General features: G+C 39.9%; 1 protein-coding gene across 8 annotated transcripts in view; it reads right to left on the bottom strand.

Moving 5' to 3' along the window:
* LOC310896071 (adapter SH3BGRL-like) overlaps positions 1–24,057 on the bottom strand; it is a 29,765-nt gene extending 5,708 nt beyond the window's left edge. Inside the window, exons 1-5 of one of the 8 annotated variants that reach the window (XM_083827912.1) lie at positions 22,505–23,580; positions 21,414–21,538; positions 16,496–16,681; positions 10,475–10,555; positions 2,548–2,661 (exon numbers count right to left, since the gene is read on the bottom strand). In XM_083827912.1, coding sequence (XP_083684038.1) covers positions 2,548–2,661; positions 10,475–10,555; positions 16,496–16,618 — 318 coding nt within the window. In that variant the 5' untranslated portion in view covers positions 16,619–16,681; positions 21,414–21,538; positions 22,505–23,580. Of the gene's footprint in view, positions 1–2,547; positions 2,662–10,474; positions 10,556–16,495; positions 16,682–20,188; positions 20,256–21,413; positions 21,539–22,504; positions 23,917–23,965 lie in introns of those variants that run through there. The other 7 variants (XM_083827910.1, XM_083827907.1, XM_083827909.1 and 4 more) reach the window with 7 other exon arrangements.
* Positions 24,058–24,138: the final 81 nt, after the last annotated feature.

The following is a 24,138-nucleotide window of genomic DNA, read 5'->3' as shown; positions in this document are numbered from 1 at the left end:
CTGATACACAGAGACCAACTTTTAATAAGCCAGAAGGAAAATAAATAAATAAATAAAACATGGGTGGGTAGAGCAAACAGAAAACATCTATTCAGTGTGGTCAAGTGGTCAAACAAGACGTGCTGGGCTGCACAATGAGAGGAGAGGAAAATACTAAAAATACTGCATTGATACCTCATGTGTCCTTTAGGGCCCAACATCCAATGGAGATACTCCAATGGCAGTCTCATGATCTTTAAATGTATTTGCCTTCATAAAACCCTGGCCAGGTAAGGAAATGTTATTCTAGCTCTCTATTGCAGGGGAAAAAATGAGAGTCAGACACAAAAGACAGAATTCATCCCACCGTAGTTACCTCAAAGTTATTCTTCTCTTCTAAACTAGTCCTTTGCATGCTCACCGTAGTGAATGAAAATACCAGAATTTCTAAAGAATGATTCATGCCATCCATACAGAAGTGCTAATTACGATGAACTGTGGCAAGGCAGACAGATGCCACGTCACTGAAGTGATTTGTCCTATATGACATGGGAAGTGGGCGGTAGAACAGGATGAAAGATGTTTCTTTGTTCATCCTTGGCATGAGCTACTAATACCTCGTGGCCTGCAGTTGTGAGTACCCTCTCTGACAATGACTGGGACAGGAACAGAAAAAGTGCTTTTTAGTTCCCCTAGGAGCTAGTGCACCTCTGGCAAAATGAAGGCGGGTATCAGAGCCAGGCGATTTCAGGAAGGCTTTTCCTCCCCCTTATGTAAGACCGTGTAAGAACATTTCAACATTGCCAAGACCATGCAGGTGAAAGAGGAGGATTTGTAAGACTAATCGTGTTATGTCCTCATAACAACAGAAATATCAGTTCAAATGCACCCTCTTGCCTGGTGTTCACTCCTCTGCCACTCCCCTCCCTGCAAAACTAAAGGGCAATATGTTTTCCACTTACAGCTCCTACCTGTTCAGTGAGAAATGGAGCAAGGTGCTTGTTGTATAGAAGCGGCGTTGCATTGCCATCACAAAACTGCTCATACGTAGCTGCTTGACATATTTGCAGACGTGTTCCAGCAGTTTGTCCTCATTTGAAAAACATTAGAGTAGACTGCCAGCCAGAACAGCAAGTAATCTAATCCAGCCAGGGGATGCACTACTGTTTTATGCTGGGTTTCTCTTAAAAGCTGGCATTTCTCTTAAGAGAAAAAGGTATTCGATGGCATTCATGTGTTGGCTGAATTTATAGAGACATGAAAAGTGCTTAGATACAATTTAAGGAGAAATTTCAGTTCCCACTGAGGACTGTGTCTCTTTTCATCATCATGTAGGATCAACTTTGGAATGTTAAATGGGACTTCCAGTGCCTCAGACTTGCATGAGGCTGTGCAAAAGGGTGCATTTCCAACCTAATGGTTCAGTCATTGTTAAAAATGGGAATGGGGAAATTTGTAAAGACTGAGGTACTTCCTCTGGAAAAACATTGCAGCTGGATGTAAAAAATAAATAAATACATAAATAAATTAGTGAGAGATGATGCATTTGTTACTGATATTCCACAAGGACTGTCTGATTTGAAACCACAAAAAAAAAAAAAAAAAAAAAAAAGATGTGTAAGTGCTTGATTCAGCAGTAGGCTTGCCTCCTTGGGAAGAGAGTCACCTGATACTTCAAGATCAAACCAAAGCCATCCTTAAATGCCAAATTGGCACAGCAGCAGGAGAAATAAAGTATCAGGATTCCTATCTCCAGACACAGGGCCCATTTCTGCTTAGTCTCTACTTGGTCTAGACCCTGGCCAGTGACACAAACATCCCACTGAGGAAGAAGACTACACAAGAGAATTGCCCCTTTTCACACGATCCATCTATGCTTTTAACCATAACTACTTTACTGATGTCAGCTAACTGCAGGGGAATGTAAATGTTATGTTTTGCAGCTATTATTTTAGAAAGTCGAAGGAACTCAGACGATTTCTTCCAAGAACCTCTTGCACTGCAGTTTGAGATCCGCCTGTTTGACTTTGATATCATACCATAAGGCATGCAGGAAGGATAACAGTGGTCTCCATTTCTGCAGGGGCTCCTGCATGGACTAGAGAAGACACTGTCAGATACGGCTTGCTGTGGCAGCGGTCAACGCTGGTACCTGACAGCAAACATTAACAAATAGATTTACGAGCACTGCAGATGCTGGTCATTGACAGCAGCCAATTTTTCCACATGGATAGGACTCAGATGTCTAGTTCTAAATTATTCTCCATAATGAGAGTTGAGATCCAAGTGAGCGTTAAAAAAAAAAAAAAAAAGCGTATGATAGCAAGTGGCAAAAGGAAACTGCTAAAGAAAGACAATTGTTATCCATGATTCAGAGCGGGGTTCCCTGGAGTTTCATCTGTTTAGTATCACCATGATGTCAAAGAAAATGCATCCAAAAGACAAGCAGGAGCACTCTGCAATCAGTCTTCCCACCCTAAGATGTATTAGGAGGGCCTGTGGGGTTTTGTTTCTTGAGCTTAGCACAGGTGAAATCCTCAAATCACAAAGTGAAAAAGGAAAAATTACCTGTTGATCTTCCGATGGTGACTGAGCAGACTGAGACTCTTCATGAGTCCCTTCATTTGCACTGTCTTCCGTGTGTGCCACAGCTTCATTAGTGGTATCAGACTTTTCAGTTTCCTGGCAGCAAAGAAGAAGTCATTATTAGCCTCAGGACACATAAACAACAACTCCTTTCCATACAACTCTTGACTTCATGGTCTGGGGAGGTGTTTTTCTAATTTTACTTCAGCAGTCAAATCAAAATCGACCCTTTTGGACATTTTCCTTTGAAAGAAGCATGTTGGCATGTTGCTTTGTTGGTAAAGGCCTGGGGTTTGTACACAGAAAACAAGAACTGAAGCACCTCTTCCTTTTCAGAGCATAGCAGATCCCCTAACTTTTCTGTAGAAAGTTTAATAGAATTGGATGCTCACCCTGATGGCTTCAGACAAAAAAATCTTTTTCACCAGCATGCACTCCAATTAAACTTCACCAGGAGGCTACAGAAAAGCAGATGTAATAAAGGATTTCATGCACAGTCTCTTAATAGTCTTTTTTTTTTTTTTTTAACCATTAGGTAACTATCCCTCAATTCACACACCAATCTATCATATCTATTTATTCCAGCAGCATGACCAAGCAGCTCCCAGAAAACTCTTCCTTTCAAGTCCTGCCCAGGCGAAGTAGCTGTGAAAGGTCACACTGCATTACACACTGTGTCAGATAAAAGGAGACCTGTGTGGCCTTGAGTGGAATAATAGAAATAGGATGAACTGCAATAGCATTAAGTGCAAAGTCACATTATTTGGGAGAGGTAGTCCTGGGACAGATATTAGAAACAGATGTTTATAATGTATTTTGGGACCTTGTTAGCCGATGATCATGAAATAAGAAAAAGATAGATGGATTTAAGTAATGACAGAATAACTGAGCCACAAACATGATGCAACAGTGAAAGCAGTAATAAACACGATCCTCAGATGCATGAGGTGAATTATATCTGCTGGAGCTGAAAGCAAATACTAATGCCATTGTATGAAGCAAAAGTGAAACCTCCTCTGGATCACTCTGTACCATTCCAGTCATCCAGGCTCAAGAAGGAGATTTAGCCTGGAACAGGTGCAGGGGGGGGTCACAGAAATATCTGAAGGAGTGGAGAGCCTGTCTTATGAAAGGGTGACAAAAAACAACTTTACTACTTTAATCTATTGAATGCAATGCAGTGAGAGGACGTGATGGCTCTCTAAAAATATATCAGAATAATATCAGGGAGGGATAGGATAAAGAAGAGCACTGAGGTAGACGCAAAATGAGTAAAACCAGCTGTAAATAAAAATTCTAACCATCAGCAGTGTAAAACTGGAAGAGGTTTCTAGTAGAGAAGTGGAGGCAATCGACTTCATTCATTAAAAGGGAATTTGACCACTTCTGAGAAGTGTTACCTGGTGTGGTTTCCTCCAGCGACAGAAAATTGGGTTCAGAGATCCTGTCCTGTGCCATATGAAGTCCTACACACTATGGGCAGAGCAGCACATCCCTGAACAGAAGAGAAGCTCCTTTCTCATCCCTGTGACCAAACCCTTACAACTCATTCACCCAATTGCTTTGGGGGTTTCTTTTTTCTTTTTTTTTATTTTTTTCAATAATTTCATCTCTGTCCCTAGTGTTACACAAAATCCACTGGTCATGATCCCCTGGCCTTTAAGCTTCACAGGTCCTCCTCTGGTGTCCTTACTGTGTATGATCATGTACGATTTCCCCAGCCACTGTACTTAGCTTGTGGAAGCATGACACTAGTGCATCTACCTGGCTTTTAGCCCCAGTGCAGATTCGAGTGAATTCTGACTCTGACATCTTTATCCCCAAATCTGGAGTGCAATACAAGACATGTCCTCCTGCTCAGATGCTCTGCTGAGCTGGGATTAAAATGATAGAAAGGAGGTCAGGAATGTTTGGAAGCAGGTATCACGATAGAGTGAAAATAGACAAAATAATCCTGCAGATGTGTTTTCTTCCCAAACCTTCATTGTCTGTAAGATTTGATGCTCTTTTTGTCAATTTTTTCCTGAATCAGGGAAAACGTATTTCGTCTGTAAGAAGCCTGTAATGAAAAGAGAGTGGGCACAGAGGCTGCCATGCCTCTCCCCTGGGAACAGCAGCAAGTAAACTACCAGCAGCCAGCACCGCAGAAGCTGCCAGGCTCTCCCAGCAGCCCTTCCCAGTACTGCCCTGTCCCTTACCCACCGTCAGCAAAAACCTCTGCGGGGCTGCAAGGTGAATTGTAGTGGGAGACTGATCAAGATTAAAGCTTTAGAAAGAAAAGCTTCTCCAGCACCTCACACAATTTGTTCCCTCCATTACACAGCCACATGAATGTTTTTGCCAGCACGTGGATGATGCCTGGGGTCAGCGATGAGTAAACAGGAGAAGGAGGACAGAGGAAGGACCAAAGACTACTTTTTCTGCCAATGCTGTCTCATCTGAAACGTACATAAAACTGCAGGCTCACTGCACTCTGATGCTGGTGGCACTGTTATGAAAAACAGATCTACAGAGACAACTGTTTGGCTTAATTTATCTTTTACTTTCCCCCAAAAGATAACAAAATATTTGAAGATTAAAATATGTAGCAACACATAAGATATTGAAATTCTCTTGTCCAATGCTGTGTTTATACATTGTTTCTGTAAGAAAACTATAACATCCTTGCAGATCCTTTCTTTGTAGCAATTCCTAAAACGAAAAGGTTAGTGTTCGTGAAAACTGAATTGGTTAGAAATCTATTTTCAGCATGTATCTTAACATTTCATTGCAAAATCCCTGCAGTCAATATTTTTGGCAGATACACAAAACACATAAAGAGTGAAGATGGCATTCTAATTCAAATGTACCTATTGTGTAAAACTACCTCAGATGAATCATATACTCACTCAGAACATAAGGCAAATAAAAGTGATGGCTGAGAGATCTGAACTCTAGAAGCAGTTTTTTGTTAGCAAGGACACGCACACGCATGCACACACATTGTTCTCATTGCTTTTATGGAGAACTGTGGCATTTGGAATACCATTATCATACTACCTCTTCAGAGCAATACAAAATTTATTTATTTTTTTGTTAATGTAAAATGAACTCCCTTTCATTAAGATTGGCTGACCAGTTACTTTTCCTTTAAATAAAATACATATACTGTAAATTTGGAATTCAAAGCAGTCTTAGTAGAAGTCTTCTTGAACTAAAAGACTAAATCTCAAGTATCTATGGGTTTTGGGATATCAGGATTTTAGTATTAAGATTAAGAATTCTAAGATTAAGGATTTAAGTTTATGCAAGATTTGAAACAAGACCTTCAGTCTGAGTAAAGCAGCTTCTTTGAGTTCACAGAACAGCCGCAAACGTAAATGATCTCTGTACAAGCTACCTGCTCTCTGGAGTTCAGGGAAATGGAAGCAGTATTGCGTTTTGGTTAATACAATTGTCAAAAAAACTGTTGGTCCCTGAAAATAAAAAGCAATTAATTGCCTGCATTCAAACCTTGTTAAGATACTCAAAGGTGTAATAATGCAGCATACTGTTTGTCATCTTAGTTTAAGTAATATGCATCTCATTAACAGAACAATTCACCTGTGTCATTTTACCAAAAATAAATAAATTAAATAAATAAATAAAATAGTGTAGCCATTGCTTTTAATGGGCTTTTTATATATTAACAATATTTCAGAGCATTTTCAAGAACATTGAGAACAGTCTCAGGCTCATAAACATGATGAGGGTTTCAAAAAGAAAGCTTTGGGGGCAGCTGAGAATGACATGCATGACCCTAGACATAAAAAGTACATTGATTATAGCTCAACTGTATATATGTTTACATGTTAGCACATCATTATCTGTTCATGCCCTTAATCCAAGATTAAATGGGATCCTTCAGAAATTTATCACTAACTCAAGTGATCTTTGGGTCTGGCATAAGTGCCAGCCTGCCTTGAAAGATGTTTAAAAATTACAATAGAGGTATTTAAGTCCATGTATTCCTTCAAGTGGGAAGTTATTTCATATTAATAGACTAAAAAACTTATAGCACAAACACCCTGACAGCTTCTTCTTTTAGGCATAGGGTGGTTGGGCACTGGGACAAGCTCCCCAGGGCAGTGATCACAGCACTGAGCCTGGCAGAATTCAAGAAGTGTTTAGACAATGCCCTCAGACATAGGGTCTGATTTTTGGGTGGTCCTGTGTGAAGCCAGGAATCCAACTTGATCTTCTTGTGGGTCCCTTCCAACTCGGGATATTCTGTGATTTAAAACTGTGTTATCATTCCTGTTAAATGATGCTTTAGAAAATATGGTAACCAGTGTGATGGCGAGGCAACAGGGGAGAGAGAACTGTGTGAGCTAATTGACTCTTTCAGAAGTACCAAAAACATGCACTGATTCCTGGTGGGGTCACTGTGTTTTATGGCCACATGGCACTCTTTGTGAAAATGATAGTAATATGTTTGGTTTATAGGAAAAGAAGTTTGAAGATCTTTGCCCAGCTCCCACAGTGGACTACGCAAATACTTAGCAATTAGAGCATCATCCTTTCCACTGAGATCTGCAGAAGTTTTCATGTGCCATTCATGCATCAAAACACTTCCTTGTATTGGAACTGGGAACACAGATCAGCATGAAGTCATTACTTGCACAGTGGTACCTTACCAAGACCCTTTATCTAGCATAGGTCAGGACATGACTGTAGGGAGAAGTAGATGCCTACTTAAGCAGCTGCCCTGCAGACTGTTTGCTGACCAGCCTGGTTAACTTTGTTGTTGATTTGCAGTTTCCTAGTGAAATAATTAAAGCTTTTTCTTAAGTCAAAGGATATTTAAATAAGCGCGTGAAGACCAATTTGAACGTGCTGCAGATTTGAGAAGGATCTTTTTTATGTACCTGTGTATTCAAAGAATCTTTACATGTGTCTTACTGTCAATCTGCACCTTGGTGACAGTCTTGATGTGTTTCAGACATATCAGACTCAGGCTGTAAGCCTGCACATTAGGCTCTGGCACCATCAGAGCTGCAACACCTAGCAGTAACAGTTCAGTGTAAACACTGGATGATTATCTGGTGACAAGTTGTAGCCACCTAATTCAGAGAGACATGGAGGCTACAAGAAAGAGAATTTGCAAAATTGAAACATATTTTGCACTCAGCAGGCTGACACAGCAAGGAATTTAACTCCAACTATTTTGTTGGGAAGTTAGAGTTTGTTAAGGGAGTAGCAAAAAAGTTTCTCTGCTTGCTCTAGAAATGGAGTTCAGAACAGCCTTTGGTCGAGTTCCTAGTGGGCTGTGCTGTGAAACAACATGGTCATTAAAGAGGTTTTTTACTGCTGGAGCAACATGAGTCAAAAAATGGAAAAGGAAAGAGAATCTTCTGAGGCAAGAGTAGTCAATATAAAAGGCATATCAGCTTCATATTAATCTTTACAATGACTCCATGAAGTATTAACACTTATAAAGCAAATGCTCACTGGCTGTTTTATGGCGTTTCCATGCTTTATAGTTTTAAATTATCACCATATTCCAGAGAAGAAAAAAAAAGAAAGTAAGAAAGAAAAGAAAGAAAAGAAAGAAAGAAAAGAAAGAAAAGAAAGAAAAGAAAGAAAAGAAGGAAGGAAGGAAGGAAGGAAGGAAGGAAGGAAGGAAGGAAGGAAGGAAGGAAGGAAGGAAGGAAGGAAGGAAGGGAGGAAGGAAGGGAGGAAGGAAGGGAGGAAGGAAGGGAGGAAGGAAGGGAGGAAGGAAGGGAGGAAGGGAGGAAGGGAGGAAGGAAGGGAGGAAGGGAGGAAGGGAGGGAGGAAGGAAGGAAGGAAGGTTGATTATGAAGGAATTAGTAGGAAACCCTCTCATATGTGTCATCATTAGCATTTCTTTCACACCTGACTTATTATCCTAGATTCATGCCGCTGAAAAGCAATGTCACGAGCCACCCATTGTACTTCATGCTAGGGCTGAATTGACAGCCTAATGAAAGGAAAGCAGAAGCAGTGCAGCAAGGTTATCTGTATGACAAAGCACAGCCAGACTGTCATGCAGTGAAGATGCTAAGAAACACTTCTGAAATAAATGCTAAAAGATTTTATATGTCTTTCTCAAATTCAGTAACAGATTCCAAAAGGATGGATGCATACTTTTACTCTTTACAAAGATTTTTTAAAAGCACTGTCACTTATTTCCCCTTTCTGGACTGAAACAATCACCAAACCAATGCAGCCATTAATCAGTATAAACCATGCTTGTTTTCTATGAAAAGCACTAACAGTTATCTGCCCAGAAGAAGTTACTGAACATATTATTTTCAACATTTACAAAGTTTTCATGAAGTAGAAACTGTAACAGCCTTAGCTGACATCTTGGAATGAATGAATTCTAAAAAATTGCTACTTTGCTTCAAGACCTGCTATCTAACAGAACCTTGCATGAAGCAGCAGATAATGTATGAAGTGGGAAGACAGAAAAATGCAATTTTCTTTATCTCATTGATTCTTCACGTATCTTTTATAATGATTATTATATGTAATACCTGGAGTCCTTTAAGCCTTGCATGGCTTTGTGGATGTTAATTAAATGAAATCTCAGAAGACCCTTGTGAGGTAGGCAAGTACTTTTTATTTCCCTTAGTGGGTGATGGGACAGCTAAAGCAGAAGGTTTAAATCACTAGTTCCTTATCACACTGGGACTCAGTGTCAAAGGCAACATTTATAGCAACTGTCTCTCTCCCCTGTGTATCTCTTCATCTGTAGTTCTCAAAGCACTAAGAAAAGGCTTGTTTTTTCTCTCTGCTTTTATAGAAGAGGAAGAACAGAGGCATTTACAATGGCATTTTACTCAGAGTTGCTACACAGTTGGCAGCAGAGTTAGACCAGAAAGCAGAACCCATGCTCCGGGGCAGTTCTTCAGCCAGGTCACCACAACACTGCAGGTTCTCTGCTGTCACTGACTCATCACTCTCTTGATTCCTTCTGTTTGTTGAATCACCCGTATTAAAGATGGTAACATTTGATTATGATCTAGCATGATCTTGAGATAAGAGAGCTATAATACTCCCAGTTACAAAGCTTCTACCTAGGAAAAGCCTTTGTGAGAGACAAAATATTGCTTTCTGTAAATGAAAAAGAAAAATAAATCTAATTCTTTTTCCAGAAATATATCAGAACATTTTCAAAACATAGTGGATGAAGAAAAAGGGGTAGACTTGCCAAAGAGAGTTTGTGAGGCCCTAGGTAGGACCCTAACTTATCTCAAGGCAGAGGGAGGGAACCCTATAGTGCCAGTCTTTGTGCACCCATTCAGGATGGAATGGGTCCTGCACCTCGGCCCCTCTGCTGGTGTACAGACTTGGTTTACTCAGTTTGATGCAGTCAGGGAGAAGTGAATGCTTCATGTAAGTAGCACAATCTATAAATTTCATTTGGAAATTCTGCATCATTTAAAAGCTGAACATGATAAAATACTGTTTTGTGGGAGAGGAGAAGAGAGGAGAGGAGAGGAGAGGAGAGGAGAGGAGAGGAGAGGAGAGGAGAGGAGAGGAGAGGAGAGGAGAGGAGAGGAGAGGAGAGGAGAGGAGAGGAGAGGAGAGGAGAGGAGAGGAGAGGAGAGGAGAGGAGAGGAGAGGAGAGGAGAGGAGAGGAGAGGAGAGGAGAGGAGAGGAGAGGAGAGGAGAGGGGAAAAAGAAAAGAGAAAATCATCAGCTGGAGGCATGGTCACAAGCTTTTAGTGAAAGAAGGGAAGAGAAAAGTATTTTTTTAGTACTGAACCAGCAATATTTTTTTTTCCCTTAAGAACACTTTGATGCACCAGCGTCTAATGTAATGCTTGTCACCGTCCCTTATTTGACATGCTGAGTCATTGCTTCTCTTCATCTTTTACGAAAATAAAATATATGTCTCCCGTGGAAGGACAGCAGTGCCTACCTTTGTGCCTGGAGGAGGAGCAAGACCCAGGAATGAATAAATAATATTTTCTTCTTTAGCAGAGAAAAAGGATTCAAAGTCCTAAAAATGGAACAAACAAACAACAGAGAATTGGTAACAACAATAAAACAAAAAGCACAGGAGGAAGAGACTAGTACAGGCACATCTTTCTTATATTGATGAGAATGACTATGCATTTGTAGCAGTGCCTGCATTATCTAAGCCCCAGGAAGAATATTCAGATAAAGGGAGCTTCATCCTGGCTGGCAAAATGAACAAATGGGCAAATCTCTCCAGAGACTTACACTTTAATTATATCACATCTATGTCAGAATCAGATAAAATCAAGCGTCTCATTTTAATGTGCCTCAGCTATACACACCAAAGCAAAGCTATTCCCATTTAAATGTTAAAATAAACCTTGCTGCAAGAACACAAAATAGGCCCTCAAAACCTTAGACAGCTTTATGACAAAGAAAAGGGAACAGTCAACATAATGGCACAAGTGAAAGGGCAATGAGAAAACTATTTTAAAGAAAGGCACTCTAATCAGAAAATGCAGTATCTTTTCAGACAAACTTAGCAAAGGGCTTTGTTGTTCCCTCCGACACATATGTACCAGCCAGAATGTCTTGTCCATATGTGAGCTGAAGAGCTAAGTCAGTATCAAAAACGTCCATTTTCTCTTCAGTGCTGAAAAATGAAAACTAACTGAAAAGATGGAATGGATGGCTCCTATCCTACCACCTAGAACTCACTTGGTCTTTCCTGTATTCATCCGTACAACCTTCCTATCAAGTAAGGAAACTCTGCTATCACTAGCGTGTTGCTGGGGAGTTCACAACTCACATCTCAGGCAGGTAAAAGTCAACACGTGTGCAAGAAGTTAACAGAAACTCTGGTCATAAGTAGCTGGCCCACGATCACAAGGCAGCTCTGTATCGGACAGGGGACTGAATACATCTGCTGAGTCCTAGACTACTGCCATGACCACTTTATCATCTTTCCTCTCATCCCAAATAACTCCAAAAATAGAACCCTGTAAATAAGAAGGTGATGACTCATCACTGAGACTTGTTTGTAAAGCTGACTTAGGACCCGAGTTGTTTTATTGGGCTGTTTTGGTATTTCCATAAATGACTGGCGAAGGCTATCCTAGGGAAAGGCTGCAGCAAATGATTTAGAAGCCACTCTAACACCAACAAGACTGGAATCAATGACATTTCAGTCCAGTTTGGAAGAGGCAACATAGCTTAACAGCCAGGTTAAATGACAGCCCATTTCACTGATTTATCGGAGGGACAGCTTGGTTTTCACACAGACCTGGCTACAGGCAGTGGGAACTGCCCCATCTGGGAGAAGCCCCAGAACACTTTTCGCCCTGACCAGGCAGAATACCTGTTGCTGCTCTGGGTCATTCATTCCTCAAACCACCTCTTCGCTGCTTTCATGTTGCTGTGGGGTTCCCCTTCTTATTTAATCCAAGTCTGCCTTAAGTGTCTGAAGACCCATACATTTTAGAGTGCTACAGCAAACAAGAGCATGAAGATTTTCTGCAATTCGAAAGGCTGGAATTTGACACAGGCCTTTGACAAGCCATACAAACACATGAAACCTTTGTGTCCTTCTGCATACCACACACTCATCAAACAGACCGAGCAAACTATGGCGCAGCGTATCAATAGGTGGGAAATAAGGAGAAGACTGTAACAAGGAATGGCCATGAAGTGGACTTGATATTTTATGTTGTTAGCTCTCCCCCAGAGCAAAAGCAGCAGACTGCAAATGCACAAAAAATCTCCAGAGGCACGTAGCCTTGTAGATAACAAGACCTGAGGTCACAAGCAAGACGTGCGAATGACCACACGAACCCCTTATCAATGAAGGATACAATCTTCCAGCATATCAAGTACTCCTTGGCAAGAGGCAGTGCACAATATGAAAGAGTAAATGTGGTATCTCACAGTAAATTGTAAGGTAAATCAAGTAAAAGCAGGATTACAGTGACTGTGGAACAGTTTTTGTGTTGTACATTTGCACTCTTGCTTTCTTAATGGTGACTCGTTCAAATCACCACTCACTGAACCACTGAAGATAACTGCTCCCAAGGAAGGCAGTAAGAAAAAAAAAAAAAAAAAGCAGCAAGGGTTTATTTCAGGTAAGCAATAATATTATATCTGTATAAGAACACATAAATTGTATATGCAGAGGGTGGGGGTGTCATCTGTCTTTGGAATGAGTCTTTGAAAAATACAGCAAAACATATATTTTGCCCCCCAAAAAATAAAAATAAAAACAAAACAAAACAAAATTACGAAATGAGCACACATACAATCTACATATCATCCTTTATATGGCCACTGTAGAAATGCCAGACAGCAAAACAGTAAACTGCAGTTGGACATTAGTGGAAAGCTCTTCCCAGAGTGAGTGGTACAGCCCCAGACCAGAGTGCACAGAGACGGTGTGGAAACGCCATCCTTGGCGCATTTGGGAACTCAGACAGCCAAATCCCCAAGCAACACACTCTACAACTTTACAGCTACCCCTGAATTGAGCAGGAGGGTGGACCACAGACCTCCAAAGGTTCCTATGATTTCTCCATATTTGACTTTAGCAGTTATGCAAGGCATGAAATAAAAGTCTTACCTAAAAAACAGTTGTGTGTTGTTGTTTTTTGTTTGTTTGTTTGTTTGTTATAAGATATGCAATGTAAGCTAGTCTATAGATTTAAGTTCAAGGAGAAAATCATAGATTTCTGTTTACAGAGAAAATCAGATTACTTTACATTTCTTTCCTATTTTCCTTTTTTTTTAAGCGAAATTTAGACAAGAGCAACAGTGTTCAGTATATTTAGAAAGTGACACAGATGCAGACGTCTGTCTAGACATGAGCGAAGAAGCAGCTTAAGAAAAAGATCAGATAAGAACTTAATTGCCAACACTGATGGATTAGAATGGATACTTGAGACTGGTGCTATAGCCAGGCATAGAAAACGAATGTTTCTAATCTGCTTCTTCAAGTGGTTACTAGATAACATTACTTTTTTTTTTCTTTTTTCTTTTTTTTTTTTTTTTGGTGCCTGATTTAAACTTCGTTTGCTTTATTTTTTGCCCATTACATTTTTTCTGTCTCTAGTGGGTATGGAACAGAACATATTTTACAAAATCCTAGACCCACATGGTAATTCAGATGGGAGAAACCTCAGGAGACCATCTAGTCCAACCTCCTCATAGCACGCTCACTACTTAATTCAGACCAATAACAAATTCCTCTCTGCTACAGGCTCAGCCTTTAAAGTGTTTGGAGGTTGTCGTGTCTCTCTCCAAATCTCTCTTTCTTTGGGTGAGGAAAGAAACCTTTTATCCTGAATTTTCATATCCCCATTGCCCCCAGACCAAGATGTTGCTTATATGTATATATTATAGGCTTAAATATGTGAATGGGAACAAAACATATAGGACGATCAATTGGAAAGGAAGTGAGGGAAAGGGCAGATCTCAGAACGAAGAATGAGCAGAAATGAAATGTAACAAGTTCTAACCTTAAAAATAATAATAATAATAATAAAGACTATTTGGGAATTAAAAATTTAGTAGGAAGAAGAAAAAAAAAAGACAAGAAAAAAAAAAGGTATAAAAATGGCGTAAAGAGCTTGACTTGTTTAACACTGCAAAAATAAGATTAAAAGAAGATATAATCTCCAGTTATAAATACACCGGATGTGAACTTCTTATGCTAAAGGGCAACCTTGTCATACAAGAAAATGTGTATAAATTTGCTGCATATATCCAGACTAGAAATTCTAAGGTTTCCTGATGCCATGAAGCTGAGATCTCTGAAGACTGTTGTAACAAGGACAACATATTTTAAAGGGACTTTCATGAATTCAGGACACAGAACTGGAGTCCATGACCTAGACTGATCTTCTTTATCCTCAATGCTGTTTTTCCTAAAGTGGCCAATGACAAAGGAATTGGGACACAGGGGAAGAGTTAAGGTATATACCTTATATAAACCTCAAACAGGGTGAAACAGTCCTTGATTTCAGAATGATTGGTCTGTTGGGTCTGCAAAGGCTCTGCAGGGAAGTAGAATGCAAATCCCCAGCTTTGTGCTGTAGATATACTGTGGAAGACATCGTGCATGTCTGAGGAATTTTGCAGCAGTCTGCCAGCCACCTGCCTTGTTCTCAAGCAGCCCACCTAATCCCACTTCGCACACACTGTGCAGCTCCCTGAAGGCACCTCCTCCCGTGTAGAAGGGTAAGGATCATGTATTGATATCCTTACATCATTTATTTGGAAAGTGTGCTGAGATACTATGCAAAAAATGAATCTTCGTTATGCACCCACTGGGATCACTAGCTATGAGCTTTGAGAGCTGGCCACATGAGAACTCTGGAGACTTTCAAACTAATTATAAATTTGATTTAGTTTTAAAACAGTACCTACAATTGCTTTCTAGACCCCTTTCCAATGTGGGGTGTTTTTGCAAAGGACTCTTCTTTAACAGAGCTTTATTTTAAGATGCAGATTATTTGGCTTCCTGAAATAGCTTTACACATGGAGTAAAAATTGTATATTTATCATTTACTGACAAGGCTGACGGGCTGCAATGCTCTGCAAGGCAATAACTCTTTAATTCACTAAGTAACCTCTCTAGGGAATCTCAGAAATATTTATGGCAACATTGGCTGCCACGAAACTCAGAGTAAGATATATCAAGTGATACATTTTATTGGTACCGATTAGATGTTGAAATTACATGAACTCTAACCTACCAAGTTTTCTTTTAAGATTGCTATGATAAAATGAGGAAATTATTGTACTCTTTACTCATAGTAGCAACTCTTTCTCTCAAAGCACTTAAGTTAATTCTGAAAACGTAGTGGCATGTAAATCCCTTCTCTCCCAAAACAACCTTCACAGTAGTTCACAGTGGATTTGTTGAGTAACCTAAAACTGGACTCACTATGTGAGCTGCGTTTCATAGTACTTTGCAAGTTCATTTCAGAGATCATATTAGAGTACTTTCCAGTCTGTTTCCATACAGACTATGAGCAAAAAACTGTCTCTGATATCTGCTTTGATTCCAAGTCCCAATATTAATGTTTTTGCGGTATTATGTGCCACTGATCTGACCTTTTTCAAGAGAATAACCTGTTACAAGTATATATGAAAATGTGTTAAAATTTCTGTTACGAAGAGTTGGATTTATTGAATAAGCAATATAATTTCAATAACTCAAACCACATATTAGAGTTATTCCAGTCAAATGCATTTCCTATTTATTTATATTTATAACATGGCGGAAAAGAAAGATGCCTGTTCATGGCCTCTGGTGTCTCAGACATCCCAGCACCCCAGATGGCTCCGTGTCAAACAGACAAAAGACCAACACACAGCATGCAAAATTAACTGAAAGTTTGAAAAGGGAAGTGCCATACAGCTAGTCTTGAATAAGTCAGTACTGTTAAACCACACAACTGAGCACTTACTACTCCAAACGCAGTTGAGCTGTTTTTACAGTCTACATTTGGTTATCCTGTGATACTGTGTGAAGAAGCCATAGTATCACCTAGCCAGTACTGCCTTTGGTCTTCAGGAGCTGAAGTGAGAGTGTAGGCAGTGAGCCAACAGCAGGCCAACTTGTGAGTGAGCTACACAGCAGGAGGTAGGAGAATGTGAGAGGAAAACCACAGAGCTCCTCACAGGCAGCAAACTCCACACCTTGCAGTGGGCTCTGGGTCCTGCACAGGCTCTGGGTCGGGGGGGGATAATACATACAGCCTATTAAGCAGAGTTTCTCTAGTCAGTTTTCCCTCCAACCGTATTTTTGTCTTAAAAAGGAATATTTTTGTCTGTAATTTCCTTTCTGTGCCTAAAAACACTTTCTAACAATTGTTCTTTCAAACTGAATCTCAAATTGGACACTTTCAACTAATGGAAAAGAGTGACTTTCTGTGAAAGAAGACATTTAGTGCCTCTGAAGGCATTAAATTTCCAAACAGCTTCTTACCCCACAGTACCGCTCCTCATTGAAGATCTGTGGAGGGAGAGGAATTCCATTTTGAGGCTTTTTTTCACCTGGGACATTCTCTCTCATCCATTTCCTGTTGTCCTCATCACCTGCTATGTCCATTTGCTGAAAGTCAATCTTATTGGCCTCTAAAAATCCCACTACTTCTTGCTGTTTCTTTTTGATCTGGTTAGGAAAGAGAAGAAAACAGAATTGCTTCATAAAATTGCAGTACGTTTTCCAAAAGTGACTACTATTACGAGCAGAGCTGATACAAGCATGTCAAGTTTGATCCAGTGCTCCAGGAGCCCCCACACTTTTGAAACTGAGATTCAACATTGCTTCTCAGCACCCAGACCACTGTCACTACTTCTCTTTCCCTCACCTTCTTTCTTTCCTCCCTGGAAGCAGTGGTACCTCCATCTTTGAAAAGAAACTCAGCAGGAAGCCTCCTACTCTGAACCAGATCTGTGAGTGCCACGTACAAACAGCTAAACTAATCCTGCCTACATATGTACATACTCTCCCCAATATACCATACACACTTTTTTCTTACTCTTTGCATGTGACATTTAGATTTCACTGAGCCACATTTGTTTTTCTGTCCCTGTTCTTAAATGCTAGGCATAATTAAATAAAGTCAACAGAAATCCAGTACAGCTGAATTCCTGTACTTGAATATGTCCCACATTATAGACAGCAACGTTCTGTTTGTATTTGAAGCTAGCGCTGTTTAACTGATCTGTACAATCTTTCTCACCTTTCTCTTTGGTCACACACAACCACATTACTACCTAGCACAATCCAGAGATGACTCTCTTCTCCTCCCAGTTATGCTACTCCATGCAGCCTGCTAGTGTCATATAGAGATGGTAGCCAGCATGATGTATCCATGTAGTTTTTACATATAACTGCTCCTATGACTTGAAACCAGGTCTTCCACAAATCAGAAATACGAACACCTAAATTTAAAGTGACACCAGACCAGTGTAAATCAGTCTGAGACATGCAATGAGATGAGAAATAACCCATGGATTATGTATTTCTGTAATCTAATAAACCTGAAAAGCTGAAGAAGTAGAATGATAGCCTGTTATATTGGAGGAGTTAATTTTCATTCTTATTATTAAGGATACAATTTCTTGTTCTTGTTTAAGTGAGGAAATATCTATCCATACAGCTACGTTTGCTTGCAAAAAATAACACACATAGAATGCTGTACATTTTTAAGACAGCAGGAGAGGCTTACTGTGAGCTAGAAAAAGCAAATCACTTTGAATGGAAATACTACTCTAATGTGTTCACAAGCCACACAGCTGACAGATCTCACATATATTCTTATTTTCACTTTTTAAACAGAAGTCATTTTCCTAATGGCCATTTAGCCGCACAATTATTTGTCAAACACATTCAGATGGCAGAAAGGATTGCCTGAGGAATGCACATGCCCACTTCATTGGAGGAGGTGGCAGGATAATGTTTGCGTAAATAGTTAAAAAAATCTGCCTGAACCAGTACTAAGAGTGCTACCACATGCTCTGAAAGCCGGTCCTTTCAAGTGCTGTCAGCTGCAATTTCAGCATCAGCTTGTCTCTTTGGACACAGGCACTGAAGGAGATACGGCTCCTGGAATAGCTAGTGCCTGGACAGATAACGTCACTGAGGAGATAAGGTAAATGGAACCACTGAGTCTGAGCTCCCTTGCTTATGGCTGCAGCTATAACTTGTAGCAGTAAAACTGGATAAACAATTTTTCTTCAGTTTGAAGTTCATAATACCCAAGAGGCTCAGACAGCACCAGAAAAATGAATGCTGAGGAAAAATAAACAGTTATATGTAATTATGCTGAATAAAGATAAGGCAAGATGTTTTTCATGATGACGATAATAATAAACCATGCAGAAGATGAGCTGTGTCTTAACAATTACTAGGGCTTAAGCAGCGAAAAAGATTTAGTTTCTGGGACATACATTAAGCATGAAACCATAAAGCCATGGCTGGCACTAGGTTGCTTGGCAGCTGAAAGGGTCTCCAGCAAGCAGCACTCAGAGAGGGAAATCTTCCAGGATGAAACAACACAGAGGACATGCAAAGGTTTTCCCAGAATGGATGAGATTGCAGGAGCTTGTTTGTGCCCTCACTTGTGTCTGATGGCATGGGGAGAATTCAGATAACTTGGACATAGATTCCCTGGAAAGTAGTGGTGAGCATGATACTATTTCATCAATGCCATTCTGGCTTTCAACAGAGCTTAAATTCCCCCATGGCTGATAGTCCTTTACATTAAGAAAGAACTGTTTTAAATAAATATTACCTAGCTAGAGTGTAAGAGCTACAGCTAATATTAATTTCACCTAATGCATAATTGGCTATTATCTTCTATATTGTTGCAATTCAGATCATTCCCGTTGACCAGCTGCCCATGGCAGAAGCAAATGTTATCTAGTCAACAGCTTACCGCAGCAGAAACATTAATGCCAGCAGGCAGAGCTGCCCCAGCTCTCCGTTCTGAGACAGAGACAACCTGTTCTTGATCACTGTTCTTATTTATTAGATTCTAACTTCTGCTATGGCTCTTTATTTAGTGAGGTGTTAGTCTCATTAGTCTGTGTTTTGCTCAATCTTTCTGATGTGAATGGATTACACGAAAACTGAGACCTGCAGATTTGAACATGGGCAAGTTCACAAAATGACTGCAGAAACACTGAGAATAAAAAGGGATTTTAGAGGTGTCCTAACCATGAGCAGCAGTAAGCAAGGCTTTGGAAGACATCCTCTGTGTAAGACCCAATTCTCTCATGGTTTATGGTAGACTAGAACCTTACAGGACATTACCCATTTCTAAACACCTCTGCAGCTAGTACCAAAATTATTTTAGTTTTTACTAAAGACATTTCAAGACAACCATTTAGTACCCTTTTAGGCTATGAGTGTCTCCACTTCTGCTTGTCTTAATGCATAGCTCAGTATCAGCTATGTTTGGCAAAGATAATAAAGTGAAAGTTATTTAAAATACATTTCTGAATCATTGAGAGGGAAAGTACAGACCTCAGGTTTGCTCTAGAGCAACACCGAATTACATCGTTCAAGCAACTTATCCAGAGCACAAGAATGTTACTGGGTTCACTATATTCACTTTGGAAAAGTACTTAATAATGTGATAACCAGTTGCAATTAGTAGTGCAATTGTACAGTACATAAAATAGAAAAGATTTTCATTCTTTACCAATGATACTCTGCTGATACAGGCCCATCATATTTTGAAATTCAAAATGAACAACATGTATTTGATGGAGATCAGCCACAATGAAGAGAGCATCAGTGATACTAGGACAATTTAGTCTTACAATTTAAGCTCCACAGGAATGAAATTCATACTTCTCAGGGAGAAGCTGTACAAGGCCAATAGAAAATTTGTTTTTAATAGGATTTTAGTGATATATTAGGGTTTGGGTTGGCTCCTTGCAGGAGTGAGTTTTATTTTATATATATCAAAACTCATTAAAGGTTCATTGAAAGGATACCTTCCATCTATTTCATCAGTAAATGTGGAAAACTTCTTCAGCTGAACATGGTGTTTACTTGGAATTGCAATTATGTATCAATAAGCTGAACACATGCTACCTACTCATATTATTATAGCCATACATACACCCACTGCACAAGGAAGAAGGAAATATAGAGGCACATTACCATGTAAAGATGCCATACTCTTCCTTCCAGTATGTGTCTAGGATCCCACTGACAGCTTTTGTAGGCTGCTAACATATAGTAGAGATTGGCATTGATAAGCTTAAGACCTATTACAGTTCACTGACATTAGTCATCTTTCTCGCAGTAATAAACTACAGTAGCAATGCTTAACAACTCAAAATGACCAGAGAAAGCTTGCATGTTGCACAGCGTAGCATGCACACCCCTTCATTGCAGTCCAAAAGGAAAGGAGCTAGCTATAGCTGCTCGCTGGGAGGGAGATACAAGAAACATGTACGGCGTAGGAAAGATTTGGGTTTGGCTAGTGCTAAATATACTTAGTTTTAATTGCATAAGCGATCTCCTAAATGCCGGTGTTTAATCGAAGCACTCAAAAAACTGACTTGCTGAACTACAACCCCACTCCTGTAGCTGCAATGGCAACAATCCATGCCTTCGTCGCACAGCGTCAGTCTTGAAGGAGAACCAAGGCGATGGCCACAAGACACACATCCAGGATGTCTGCAGTGGGATTCCAGTCATGGTCACAGCTTTTCCCCAGAAATGGATGACTGGCAAAGGAGGCAGGTAAGGATCTTGTTTGGTCAACCAAAGGAAACCAAAACGGGAGACCAAACAAGAGAGAAAAGACTGCCAATGCACAATGTGTGGCAATTTACAACATTGTTTGAGCAAAAAAGGAATGGGAAAATGTCAATAGTAAATTCAGTGTCAGGCTTACAGATAGGCTGGCAAAGGAAAAGAAAAAAAGAAAAAGAAAAAGAAAAAGAAAAAGAAAAAGAAAAAGAAAAAGAAAAAGAAAAAGAAAAAGAAAAAGAAAAAGAAAAAGAAAAAGAAAAAGAAAAAGAAAAAGAAAAAGAGAAAGAGAAAGAGAAAGAGAAAGAAAAAGAGAAAGAGAAAGAGAAAGAGAAAGAGAAAGAGAAAGAGAAAGAGAAAGAGAAAGAGAAAGAGAAAGAGAAAGAGAAAGAGAAAGAGAAAGAGAAAGAGAAAGAGAAAGAGAAAGAGAAAGAGAAAGAAAGAGAAAGAGAAAGAGAAAGAGAAAGAGAAAGAGAAAGAGAAAGAGAAAGAAAAAGAAAAAGAAAAAGAAAAAGAAAAAGAAAAAGAAAAAGAAAAAGAAAAAGAAAAAGAAAAAGAAAAAGAAAAAGAAAAAGAAAAAGAAAAAGAAAAAGAAAAAGAAAAGCTGATGAGGGAACTGCAAACTTGCCTTAGCTGTGTTCCAGTTTGAATTTTAGTGAATGTTTCCCATTTCATTTTCTAGAGATGATAGCCCTGTGAACAGGGGGTGTTTTTGGAACTGTTCAACTCTGGAAGCTTCTTAAAGACATGGAGCTGGTGTCAGAGAAACAGAGATGTAGTTAAGCTATGTGCAAGCAGCAGCCAATTTGTTTAGCCATGTCACTGGGAATGAATGACCGCCAAAGGAAAGCTGCAATCTGAGCTCATATGGGAACTGGATATAAAAGGAAACAGTCCTTTCCCGGTTTCCACCTCCCACAGACTTCCAATCTCTCTACTATTCACATGCCCTTTCCTTCAGCTGATACACTATACTGACAGATACAGCAGTAGAGCTCAATACTAAAAATCATCAGTACACCATTTCAAGAGGCATTATATATATGAAAAAAAAAGGGGGCTAGGGAAAGCGAGGAGGATGGGAAGACATTTTTATCTACATAACTTCATTCAGCTTACTTTGACTGCAGGTTCTTTACTAGACACTGTTCCCCTTCAGCAGGTGCAGTGTCCTAAAGTCTCTTTTAAAAATAAATAGATTAATTTCTACTGTAAACAATCTACCTCGGTATTTGTGCAAATACAATATCCACTTTTTCCTTCTTCAGGGATATATATATTGCTTTTTTCTTTTTCTTTCTTTCTTTCTTTCTTTCTTTCTTTCTTTCTTTTTCTTCTTTCTTTCTTTCTTTCTCTTCCTTTCTTCCCTTCCCTTCCCTTCCCTTCCCTTCCCTTCCCTTCCCTTCCCTTCCCTTCCCTTCCCTTCCCTTCCCTTCCCTTCCCTTCCCTTTCCTTTCCTTTCCTTCAGAATTAAATCTATTAACTGGCAAATAATTCATATGGAAATGTTATACCTATAGTAAAATATAGCATGCAAGCAAGCCTGCATTAACACGAATTCTCTACATTTTGAGTTGCTTTCAAGAATAAAGTGTTAAATACAGTCCAGAAGAAAATTGGTGTTTTTCTCTTACATGCAAACTCAGGCTGTCCTGGGATCTTCTAGGCTAATTTACCAACCTGAGCCAGAAAGAGACGTATGTTAAATGAGACACCTACCGCTGTAGACCCCGAAGATGTGGCTACAAAGACTTTGATCACCATTTTGACAGTGATGAAAAGGAATCAGCAGAGCACGCCTGCTATCCACAAGTCAACAAAGTCCCGAGAGGAATCCCAGCCTTCGGCAGCTCCTGGGCTAACCCGGATCCTAAATGGGTGCACCCCACAGCAATCCACCAGCTTTGGCCTCTCTCTCTCCCTGGGGGTCCCGGGTTTTCCCACTCAGTTGTCTCGTAGGTATTTTGGGATGAGGGGCCAGTAAAGGATTGGTTAGTAAGAGGAGCCATTGCAAGAGGTTTGCACCTGCCCCTGGCCTTATTGCATTAGATTGACAGGATGGCAGCCCGTAAAAGGCAAAGGAGAGTCCTGCACCAATGAGGCAGGCTGCAGAAATGTTCGGGAGAGGGGGAAGGGACAAGGGAGAAGGGACTGGGAACAGGGAACAGGATCACAGAGCCGTAGGGTAACGTTTAAAGTTGCATCGGTGTTGTCACAGCCACCTCCTGCATACAAGGGCTTGTGCCCTCTCCCTGACAACAACAAAGAGATTTCAGAGTGGTAGATACAAATTTCACGTTAAAAAGGGGAGGGGAGGAGAGAGAGTAGGGGGAGCATAGGATCAGAGGTAATTCTAGTAGAGATCATATTGAAATAAGCCTCTGTAACAAACGCTCTCAGCTGTAAAGAACTCAGATCATGATCCAAACGGCAGGGCTCACGCGCTTATCTGAAATGAGTATGTCACTATATTTCCTGATACTGAGGAGGGTGATTTTGTCGATTGTATGTATCCAGTCTCTATTACTGGATTTTTTTTTTCCTTCTTTTTGCATCATCAGTGAAAACTCCCAAGGCACAAGAAGAGGTCCAGAACTCTTGGTAAAAAATATTCCGTTCTGCTGTGGTATGCAGGATGCTCTTTTTTCCATCTGGTTGTTGCCTTCTGTCCCAGAGATGGTCACAATTCAGTGTCTGCCTGCACATATTTGCTTAAGAAGGTCTCTGAGCATGAAAGTTATTTTGAGAATGTTAAACGTTAACAGACAACTTTCAAGTATTAAGGGCCAAGTTCGGTTTTGCTGTAAACGAGCACCATGATACTGAGTTCAGCAAGCTGACCTGGTGTCAGAGATGAAAATTCTAGGTTTCAGAAAGTGTTCATGCAGGACTAATTATTAAGATTGAACATTGCAGTGTTCAATCCTAAAAATCCTTTAAACAGAAATTCCTTTTTAGGGTTGATTAGGGCTGAAAACACAATAGTTAGCAGTGCTACCCTTGAAACTAAGGTTTTTTTTGTTTTGTTTTGGTTTGTTTTTTTTTGCATGTTTGAACCATTATATGAAGCTGAAAATGCAGCAAATGTGGTATTTCTTATATTGAACAGGAATCCTGAGAAACCTTAGTGAAAACTAAAAATAATGCTATGGATAGTTTGCGGTGTTTACTGTAGCTCACCATCTGTCATTTTTTCTTCTTTTAAGAGGCAACAGGAGGTCCAGCAAAAAGAAAAGCCAGTTAGAATCGGGTATTTTCACAGAGTATTTACCTGCAAAGGAAGATAAACAACTTAGTCTGAAAACATAAAATTTTTGCCAGGCGTTATTATATGTGACTGTTTCTCAGGAAAA

Source organism: Anser anser (genome assembly GCF_964211835.1).
Source record: "Anser anser genome assembly, chromosome: 1".
Classification (NCBI taxonomy): domain Eukaryota; kingdom Metazoa; phylum Chordata; class Aves; order Anseriformes; family Anatidae; genus Anser; species Anser anser.
This window is presented reverse-complemented; position numbering and strand designations above follow the sequence as displayed.